Source organism: Peromyscus leucopus, chromosome 1 (genome assembly GCF_004664715.2).
Source record: "Peromyscus leucopus breed LL Stock chromosome 1, UCI_PerLeu_2.1, whole genome shotgun sequence".
Lineage (NCBI taxonomy): Eukaryota > Metazoa > Chordata > Mammalia > Rodentia > Cricetidae > Peromyscus > Peromyscus leucopus.
This window is the reverse complement of record NC_051063.1, coordinates 45,250,622-45,261,872: the sequence shown is the minus strand read 5'-3', so window position 1 is coordinate 45,261,872 and position 11,251 is coordinate 45,250,622. Positions and strand designations below refer to the sequence as shown.

Below are 11,251 nucleotides of genomic sequence, written 5' to 3'. Positions count from 1 at the left end.
AATTCTATAAGTTTAGTACTACTTTCCCAATACACTTGAGTTGTCTGCTTCCAGTTGGTTCTTCTTGATTGTATGCCAGAAGCAAAAATAGGTTCTACGTTTCCACAGCCTGATCTGGCCCTTCTGAAACACAATAATCTGTTTTACCAACTTGCATTAACAGTAAAACTATGGAAATCATAAAATTCTGGCAAGACAGGCGGGATTTTCTACATGCTTCCTGCCAGGCCCCGCAGAACTTGCGTCTTACAACATGTATCTATTTATATCTACTTACAAATAAGGACATGGAAGGAGAAAATGGCTAGGAAATTTGCTCCTGTGATGTGGCCCTAAGTGGTAAAGAACTACTCATGTGCTCTAACCATCAGGAGCCATAGCCTTACGTCACCCTCTTTAGAAGCAGACCGTTCATACTCAGAACAGCGGACAGCCCCTTCTCCATTTCCACTGGAGTCTATTGCTTTCCGAGGTCCAGAGAAGCTAGGATCCTACTTTTGAAGGGTTCCTATGGCGAAGCTGTTGGGAAGGAAAGGGACCAAAGACTGAAATCTGTATAAGCCTGTTTCTTCCAGTTCCTGGACTTTAACTCAGCTATTCCTGCTCTATGCAGTAGGGGGCGCCTCTTGGCAGTTTTTAAAAAGCCTTTAATGTTGCTGAGGGGGCGTGTCCACCAGCGCAAGAAGAAAAGGCAAAAGTAAATTAAAACCCGACTGAATAGTTTTAAAACTCCCCGAAACTCGGTAAACAGTACAAGAGGTGGTAGAAAAGCAACGAATTAGGTTTCGCGAGTTACTGCTAAAAGGCAACAACATTTCTGTGGTTTTCCTGAACTGCCTGCAGTTCGTCCCGAATCCATCCTGGTTTCTTACGCTGCACAGAATTACTTTTCGTCGCGGTGTCCTTTTTCAGGTCCACATTTTGTGAATTCATAAGCTGTGCCTGTGGCCCTGCGTGGACTCCGAGAGTGTGGATATCAGTTTACACTTGGCCTTCAGCAAATAATCCTCCAGAGCACCCCTACCCCCCCACTCCCCTCCCCTCCCCGCCTCCTCCACCCTCCCGGCCCTGGAGAAACCCTCCCCTGGCCTGGAGACATCCTCTCCCAGGGCGGAGGGCCCAGCGCCAGCGCTCGCGTCTTCTCCGCCGTTTGGCTGAAACTTGGTTTCTCTAAGAGCCATGCTTCGAGTGATTGTGGAATCTGCCACTAACATCCCTAAAACGAAATTTGGGAAACCGGATCCTATCGTTTCTGTCATCTTTAAGGGTAAGGCAACGTTTTCTTCTCTTTCTGAAGCCCTTTTCTGGAAGGCTATAGGCACTTGGATCTCGTTCTTTTCAAATCAGCCCTTGGAGCATGGTGAAGCCAACCCTCTCTCTGCTCCCCTGGCGGTTCCAGGCTTACCTGGCAGGTCGCGATCGATCATTGCTGAGGGCATTTAACTTTATCTATGAGACTCACTGACTGACCTGACGTTTCTGTAAACTCTTGGGGGACCCTCTATTTGCTCCTCTCTTGATTTCAGGTATGGAGGGCTTTGCTGGTTCAAAGTTAGTGTCCATAGATGAGGGTGCATTTTTAAAACTTTCCCTCCTTGTGAGAAATGAGTGATGAGGAAGAGGAGCAATTCATTAACTGCTGGAGGCACCATTACACTATTAACCCGTTCGATGCCGCTTTTACTGTCATGTGGTTTTTCGGTACGTTGTGAGGTTACTCTTTGTAATGTTCCGCATCTCCAGGAGTTGGGGGACTTGGGTATGTTCTGTAACTTTGAGATTGCCCACCCCAAAGGAGCTGGAAGCACGTCTGCAGCTTGGGAGTCTGGCTGTGTGACCCGGGGCAAATGACTTCATCATTCCTCTGTGTCTCCGTGCTCCTGCAAAACAAGGGAGGGAGGTTTAGATTGGCTGGTCTTTAAACGGCCTCTTGGAATTCCAAGTAGTTATTTATGACACTAACTATGATTGTGGTCAAGGGGACTGGGACGGGTGGCTGCTAACACAGGATGCCCCTGCTCCTCCCAGGCGGGGTTAGGTGACCCAGCTTGGGTTGGAGGGCTGGGGCAAACCTGGACTTGGGGGTTTCGTCTGTTTTCCCTTTAGCCTCACTTCTCGGTGGGACACCCTGCTGAACCAGAGCTTTGACAGGCAGGCATTTCCTTACCACACCTTGGCATATTTCCCACCAACCCCAGGAACTTGACAACTTGTCTCTCACAGGTTCTGTGTAGTTTGCCCCTTTCTCCATTCTTGTGTCCATTTCTATTTCTCTTCTCAAATCTCTCCCTCCCCCCTCCAGAGGGTGAGCAAGAAAAGGAAAGACGGGGGTAGGGGGGTGGGGAAGAAAAGGAAAGACACAAAACTCAAAGCTGCTAAATGGCTGTCCAGTTAGAAAGAGGGAAAGGAAGGAAGGAAGGAAGGAAGGAAGGAAGGAAGGAAGGAAGGAAGGAAGGAAGGAAGGAAGGAAGGAAGGAAGGAAGAAGGGAGGGAGGGAGGGAGGGAGGGAGGGAGGAAGAAAGGAAAAGAGAAGAGACCTAGGAAACAAAACTGAGACTTTTACAGGACAGTGTGGTTTGCAGTTCTTATTCTGGATTATGGGAGTCATATTGAATCCATTTGCACGTAGTACTTACAAAAATCTGTTTATCTTAAAGCCGTTACACAACACTAAAATAACATGAAGAATTTGCACCTTTCATCATTGGCATGTAAAAGGAGTCACTTTTGAGGCAAATTGTACAGATTATGGAATGATCTGGAACTTTCACTTAAAAATCTAACTTATCTTGGAAGAATATGGAGTAATTGAAATTTAATTGTCTGAAAATATGTTGATGAATGCAAATACTCAGTTGAAACAAGGAAACTTTTAAATTGGTAAATGCGGTCTAACCAAACAATCATGTTTCTGATTCCCTTTGGTTGTACAGATTGTGTAGTAAAGTCACTCACTCACTCACTCACTCATTCATTCATTCATCTAATGAAAGATCTTTGAACTCATCTGAACTTGGGCAAGCATTTCTTCTTGGTGGGGTCTCCCCTTTTTTTGGTCCTGGGGATCAATCCTAGGGTCTTGCACACATTGCCACTGAGCTGTGTCTCTGTCCTGCACATTGACACCAGCCAGCATTCCTAAATAACTGATCGATCACCTTGGCTATCCCAGCTTGAACCATTGGGGTCTCAGCTTTTTTGGCTCTGGCATGTAGCAGGATACTCTCTTTCTAGCTTTAAGATGCTGTAATTTTCTAGGACCAAGACTTTGACCATCTATCTGCTCTCAGTGGGTTCTGAAAGCCAGTGTCTCAGAAGGTATGGGAAATGCAGTAATGAATATGATTTCTTCTCTTGCCTTCCTTATTTCTCAGCAGTCTGAAAACCTTGCTGATGGCAAATTCTTTCCTGCTGTGTATCCAGTTTTGAGCACTGTGTAAAATTAAGTAGGATTAAGTCCTGATAGAACTAAGGATCTTACAACGTGGTATCAATGTTCATAAATGACCAGGGGGAAGAACAGCTCTGCCTACTTCCTGTGGTGGCAGGAAACATGGCTGATTGAGAGGAGGACATGGGGATGATGACGCATGTGTGGATACTGTGAGGCTGTGTCCATCAGCTTTCCATCACTGTGACAAGGACAGAGATAGCCATCCAGGAAGAGAGAACATTGCTTTTGACTCAGGGTTTTGGAGATTCAGTCTATAACTGAGCAGATCTACTGCTTTTCAGCCTCCAAGGGAGGGTGGAGGTGGTGCTTCCTGGTAGGAGTGTGTGGCAGAGCAATCCTGTTCACATCATGGCCAGAAAGGGGGGAGGGAGGAAGAAATAAGGGTCTTGAAACCTCTGCAATGATACACCCCAGTGATCTAAATCCTCCCACAAGTTCCCGGCTCTTACAGGTTCACAACTAGGTTCTGCTAGCTGGACAATAAGCCTTTCACTGCTGGGACTTTGAGGACCACGTCTCTGAACCCCAGCAAAGGCCCTGCCTGCTGGCCTGCAGCCACAGTGCCATTGGGAGCATGCATACTAATCACCAGCTAGCTTGGAGCTGACCTCAGGTCTTGTGTAGCCTTCCACACCAACTATTGGGTGTCCCTCCGGGCCTCGTATGAACCAGGAAGGCTAGTTGTGCTTCTGCTGTTAGAATTTGCATGTGCAGGAAGGCAACAGAGATTATGAAGGCAACAGAGCTTATGCCATTTTTCTCCTTCTTGGGTTCCAAGAACTAGTTCTAAATTTTAAGCCAGCTTGTCTGAGAGCTGCAGGTAGCCATCTGCCTCTAGCTCCTCATAGACAGAGTGTGCAGCTGGGTCCAGCAGGAATTAGACTGTCCAGACCTCTGAAACCTCTGAACTCTGAGACATAACCATTTAGAGATTTGAAGTATGGGCTGGCAAGAAGGCTCAATGGTTAAAAAATACTTGCTTGCTACCAAGACTGGTGGCCTGAGTGCAGTTCTTGGAACCCATGTGGAGAAAAAGAACATACTCCTGTAATTTGTCCTCTGATCACCCCCAACACACACACACACACACACACACACACACACACACACACACGCATACAGACATTCACACACAGACATATACACACTTACAGACACACATTCACATACAGACACACACACAAACAAAAGAAAAATTTAAATTTTAGTCAATATCATATCTTAATTCTTTGAATAACAGCAAAATAAAGTTAAAAAAACAAACCAACACTATAGAAGAGATTATAGAGCTGAAAAGTGAAAATTCTCACTCCATCCCTTCCTATGGCTTGCACTCTTCCTGGGAATCACTAGTCCAAACAATGTGTTTGTATGAGGCAGGGGCTCATGTAGCCAAGCTCAGCCTGCAAGTCTTGCCTATCTGAGGATGAATAGAAATTTCTAATCCACCTCATCCTCCATCTCCCAAGTGCTGGCAACTTGAGGTTCATGCCATCACATCTGGTTTATTGGTCTAAACAGGTGGGTTTAAATCTCTTATAGCCTCTTGCTGTAGACATGCAAGGTGTTTCAGTCTTGTGAGCATGCACACTCCTGAAGATGTTGTGGGGGTTTCTTGTTTTGTTTTGTTTGTTGGCCTGTAGTCTTTTAAAGGTCATTTTGTTTGACGGATGTTACCATACACTTTCATTTTCCCTCTGACTCATCCCTTGCTTCTGTGTGAAAGAATTCTCTTGGAAATGTTGGTGGAGAGAAATCTTCCTTGTATACTCTTACACTGGTGTGCCTTTACAACTTGGCAGCGTTTTATTCCTAGCACCACCCTGCTCCTGGGAAACATGGCTGCCACAACAGCAGCTTTCCTATCCTGTCCTTACGATAGGGTTGTTTTGCCCCCAAGTTTTCTGTCTTCTCGCCACTTGCGGAACTTTTCCTGTGGGACGTCTACTGCCACGTCCAGATGTCCACTTGGTAATTGTTGAGTTAGTGTATAGTTTTCTGCATTCTTATTTCGCTTGAACCTGTTCTAGTATGTAAGCCTAGACATTTTGAGTGCTTCTTCCAATTAGCACATCCAACTTTGAAATCTTCCTCCCCATTTTTTGTTTTGTTTTGTTTTCGAGCCAGGGTCTCACTACGTAGCTTTGTCGTCTGTCCTGGACTCACTGTGTAGACCAGGCTGACCTCAAACTCACAGAGATCTTCCTGTCTCTGCCTCCTATGTGCTGGGATTAAAGACATGTACCACTATGCCCAGCCCCAACTTTGAAAACTTAAGAAAATCACTTCCTCTCCTTAAGAATCTTTGGGGGTATGGGCAGGGGCCAGTAGTGGCCTCTCTGGAAGGAATAAATCTGCAGAGATTCCCATGGCCTGTGAGTCTTCTAATAGTGACTTACCTGTTCTCATTTACCTATACCCGCTGGCCCCACTTGCCTGTTTCTTAGAAGAACCACTTTGTTATTTGAAATTACTACTTGAAACTTTATTATAAAATACTTGCATGTGAAAAGCATCACACACTAAAATTAACCAGACAGGAAGTCTATGCATCTCAATGAATTTCACTGTACAGTTACAATAGTCAATCAAATAGCTTCATAATAATAAAAATAACTAAATGCAATGATGAGCCAAAATCAAATGAAAAAGAAATTGCTACCTGAAATTTGTTATTTGATTTTATTTTCATTTGGGGGTATTAATATAGAATGTGTGTGTGTGTGTGTGTGTGTGTGTGTGTATGTGTGATTTCCTGCAGCAAGTTTTCTATTTTCAAGTGTAATTTATTTTTCTGTGACACAGTAATGGTTTATATTTATGAGGTATAGTGCAGCATTGCAATACAGAGCAATACACCACACTGCTGGGCATGTGGTACATGGCTGCACTCCCAGAGCTCAGGAGGTAGAGTTAGGAAGATTGAAAGCTTGGATTCAAAGCCAGATTGGGGAACACAGTAAGCATGTAATGTGTACATGTGTGTGTGTGTAAAATGGTCAGATGAAGGCAAATTGACATATTACTACCTCAAGATTTTTTATTTCCTTGTATGAGAAACATCCAAAATCCTGAGATATTTTCTACCCTTCTTTTCTTTCTTTCTTTTTCTTTTTGTGTGTATGTATCTGTATGTGTGTGATGTGTGTGTGTATGTATGGTGTGCATGCCGGTGGCACATGTATGGAGGTCAGAGGTCAGCCTTGAGTGGCACTTGTCATCTGTTGAGGCAGGTCTCTTGTTTGTGGGTGGCACACAAGTTTCTGCGGAGTCTCCTGACTCCTCTGTAAGAGAGTTGGAAAGATTGATAGAATCACACTGTACAGATTTATGTAGACTTTGGAGATTTGAACTCAGATCCTTGCCCTTGCTCAGCAAGCACTTTACCCACTGAGCCATCCCGCCACTGTCCAGAGTTAATTTTTCAAAGAATTTTTAGATGAAGTTTAAAAAGCTGTGAGATTCCACTAAGAATGGTGAGATGTGGTAGGTGAAGCTTTCGCAGGGTTCATTTGCTGTAGCCTGTGAAGATGAGGTGCTCATATAGAAGCTTGATGCACCGGTGGTACATTACAGAGTCTAGAAGATTCTTCCCAGCTAATGATGGTCATGGAACATGGGTACTTCAGTAGAGCCATGGTTTTGTATTGACAAATACTCAGGAAGGTCAAACTGTTTAATCGACTGAGTCATTCTCCTCACTTCCGGGAGAAAAGGGCTTGGACACTCACCATTGAAGGCTGGTGGCCCCACCCTGCTGAAGCATGGGGACTGTACATTTCCCAAAGGCACATTCTTTGGATCTCAGTCATTTCACAAAACCACAGTTGCCTTGTAGAAATGAATTAACATGCCCTATTTTTCCTTCCCTCCTCCACAACAGCTCACCCAATGCCTCCGCCAGGGGCACTGGCACTTTGCTGGCTTCTTTTCTGATCATTGGTTTCTTCCTGCCCCTGGGATTTCTAAGCCCTGTCCCAGTGACATGGTATGTTTATACCTTTGCCAACACCTGACACATTGATGTGGAGTATGCTTTCTCAGTGTTGACCACTGAAAGCAAAGAGCTGGCGGAAGATTAGACACATTTTGGAGGAATGAAGCCTTTGCTTGCTAATCCTGAAGGGGCCATGATGATTGGCCCATCTTCCTTTGTTCAGGAAGGATGACAGTAAAAATCCACTCAGGTGCTCGGTGGATGGATCTAGGTAAAGAGCTACTGCTCCACACGTTCCTGAACACCCAGCACAGCCAGTTTATAGCACCTGCTATCTGGAAAAATTTGCATTTATGCATTCTTATACTTGGGAAGGACTATGAGAAGCTGCTGGTTTTCATGCTGAAAACGTGTATGAGAAACATGCACTGGTCTACAGCACAAATGCTACCTAGAACACTCTGGTGTGACAACAGCCACCTTTTGACTTCATGGCTTCCACTGAACAGCTGCTCTGTTGAATGGTGGTGTACTTTGAGCACAGTTCTCACAGAAATAGCTGTGGGACATCTGTCACCTTGAGCCTTTATCAACTAACTTCTAATTGGCCATTGAAGAGCAAAGGCACTGGACTCTAGAGCCAGGGAGGCCTGAATGAGAATTCTAATTGCTGCTTCTTATGTCCTAATTGCTCACGAGCAAATGAAACATCTTCAGTGTTTTAAATAATACTCGGTGTTGGTTAGTTTCTTATCAACTGGACACAAACTAGAGTCACCTGGGAAGAAGGAACCTCAACTGAGAAGCTGCCTGCCTCAGACTGGCCTGTAGGCAAGGCTGTGGGGTCATTTTCTTGATTAGTGATTGATGTGGGAGGGCCTAGTCCACTGTGGGTGGTGCCATCCCTAGGCAGACGGTCCTGAGTTATATTAGAAAACAAGCCCAGCAAGGATGGTCAGCAAGCCAGTAATTCAGTTCCTCTCTGCAGGTTCCTGCCTTGGCTTCCCTTTATGACCATTTGGGATCAGAACATGGCAGTCAAATACACTTTCTTCCCTTAAGTTGTTTTTGGTCCTGGCATTTTTATCACAGCACCAGAAAAGAGAAGTAGAATAACCGTTACTTGTGGATCGGGTGGAAATGCAGAAGGCCTTGCACAGAGGAATTCTAAATTTCTCTCCAGTTTGACAAGTCGCTTTTATGGAGTCCTACAGTGCACCCGACAGTGTAAGGAGCCAGAGTGAAAAACAGATTGAACATGATCTATTCTTCTAGACCTAGGAAACCAACTAATTAGGACATTAGAATGAGATTAAAACTAGAATAAGCATGGGGAATTTGCAATTTAAGAGTGAAAAGAGGCCAGATTTGGTGACATATGCTTGTAACCTGGACCTGAGAAACAGATGTGAGAGGATCAGTGTAAGTTCAAGGCCAGCCTGGTCTACATAGTCAGTTCCAGATCAGGCATATATAGGGAGGCCTTGTCTCAAAAATCGAACCAACCAAGCGAACAAACAAACAAAAAGAGTAAATAGAAAATTGAAAGCTTTGGGAAGAAGGTGTTGACATTTAATTTGGTCTTAAAGGATAAGTGGAAGTTAGGAGGCAGCTGGACAGGGTTTACGTCTTAGTGCCTGGGAAGCTGAGACAGGAGTGTCACAAGTTCAAGGTCTGGCTGGGCTGAATAGTGAGATTCTATAAATGGAGAAGGAGAGAGGGAGAGAGGGAGAGACAGAGGGACGGAGGGACTGAGAGAAGAAGAAAGAGGATATTCCAGGCTTTGAAACAATCACAAAGGACAGTGGAATTGTGGGTTTGTGTGGTGAGATTAACAGTAGTCTGATGAGGAAATTGTGATTCACTGGTATCTCCGTGAATGGCGTCCCCAGTAGTCTGGGAGATTGTTTAGGTTCATTGATTGCCCTGGGAAGCATTGGCTCAGAGGGACCTCCTTCAGGCTGCCATTGGAAGGGAAGGGCTACTGAAAGGTACTAAGGAAGCAGCCTGATTGATCCAGAGGAGCGAGGAAACCACACCTAGCAGACTTCTTGCACTTCACTGGAATGGAACACCAGACTGCCCTGTGTCCAGTTGGAGTGTTTACCCTGTGGGTGAGCACAGAGTGGGTGGGGTAGCTGTAAGAGGCCATCGTGAGGCAGGCAGCCAGAGACTACAGTTTAGAATGTGAAAGTGATATTTGAGAAGAAACATAGCTGGTCTCCCAAAGGTCGAATGGGGAGCATTTCCTCAGCCAAGCTGAGATGTGGGTAGATGTGGGTCTCATTCATTCCTTTCCCTGCATCCTTGTCAATCCTGGAAGGGTAAAGTGTCACAGGCAGGAGTCATTCTGCAAGGAGCAGAAGCCTATTCCAGCTTGTGCAAGGAAAGTGTGGAGGTTTCTGAAGCCACAGAGAAATCTTACAGAGTACAGATTATGGGCTTCCCCAGAGCCAGGCTCATGTCAGCCAAGGACCATTTACACTTGTGTTCTCTCTCTCTTCCCCTTCCCTCTGTCCCCCAAGTGAGACCTGGAGAGAGTGATTCCAGCTGGCTCAGTTGTTGTAAGTTGATTCACCCCAATCAGCTGTGGCCAAAGAGTGCAGCAGTCCAGGACCTACAAAGCAGGTATACCAGATGTATGGACTGCAGTGTGAGTCCTAAAGACCTAGAAACTGAACCACTCACACGAAGCAGGTATACCAGATGTATCGACTGCAGTGTGAGTCCTAAAGACCTAGAAGCTGAACCACTCACATGAAGCAGGTATACCAGATGTATGACTGCAGTGTGAGACCTAAAGACCTAGAAGCTGAACCACTCACACGAAGCAGGTATACCAGATGTATGGACTGCAGTGTGAGACCTAAAGACCTAGAAGTCAAACCACTTGGCTCATCTCCCTTCAGCTCTGGGAACTAGACTGGTTTTCAGTCAATCACTCGACCCAAACCCCTATATAAAGAACCCCTTCTTTCTATGTGGAAAGGGATGGTCTTTGGACTAGGGAGGTTAAGTTTCACCCCTGGTTTTATTACTAGGAGGTGAATATCTTTGGGCAACTGAATTTCTAGCCTTCATTTCTCTATCTAAAAAATGTTAGGGAAAATGTTCCCCTCCTAGGGTGTTATAAGGAGTAGTAAGTGGTAAAATATCTAAAGTACTTTCAAGAGTTCGTACCCTCCCTCTCTTGTGACCTCTCCTCCCATCTCTGGGGGTGAATATGGGGGTGAGGAGGAGATGCCAGGAATCCTGGGGGACATTCCTCAGGGGCAGCCCAGGCTTAGTTGCTCAGAATAAGTGGGGTTCTCTTTAGCTATGACTGCACCAGAATCTTAAGGCAGAGTGTCCCAGGGCCTCTCTTAGGCACAAGGTTAAGTTCTTTGTTTTTAGTTGTGGTGAAAGACATATAACATTTATCATCTCAACATTTTAAAGTACACAGTTCTGTTATTAAATATTCATGATGTTGCTCTTACCTCTAGGCTACGGTGAATAATGCTGCTATGAACAGCGGTATGCAAATATGGGCCTATATGCATTTTGGGGGGCAGGAAATCAGAGGGGAATTACTGAACCCCAACATCATTTTGTTTCCAATTTACTGCTGTGTTCCACAGCAGCCGCTCTACCAGCAGTGCCCTGAGGTTCCAGTGTCTCAGCTTCATGGACAACACTTTTTCAGCTTTTCGAGAAGAGCTGTCTCAATGAATGGACCATGTAGGTTAATAGCCACCTCCCCTTGGAGTGCTCATTCAGCTCATTTGCCTCATTAGCACAATAACAATGGCTACAGTGTCACTGATTCCTGAGGTTGTGTGGCCAGAGTTGTGCTGGGAGCCAAAGCAAAGTTGAAGGCA

General features: G+C 45.2%; 1 protein-coding gene across 5 annotated transcripts in view; it reads left to right on the top strand.

Annotated features, from left to right (window-relative positions):
* The first annotated feature begins 1,084 nt into the window (after positions 1-1,084).
* Positions 1,085-11,251, top strand: part of Myof (myoferlin) — a 148,587-nt gene continuing 138,420 nt past the window's right edge. For 3 of the 5 annotated variants that reach the window (XM_037206602.1, XM_037206600.1, XM_037206609.1), the window contains exon 1: positions 1,085-1,267. In XM_037206602.1, the coding sequence (XP_037062497.1) occupies positions 1,180-1,267 (88 nt within the window). In that variant the 5' untranslated portion in view covers positions 1,085-1,179. The remainder of the gene's footprint in view (positions 1,268-11,251) is intronic. The other 2 variants (XM_028882902.2, XM_028882900.2) reach the window with 1 other exon arrangement.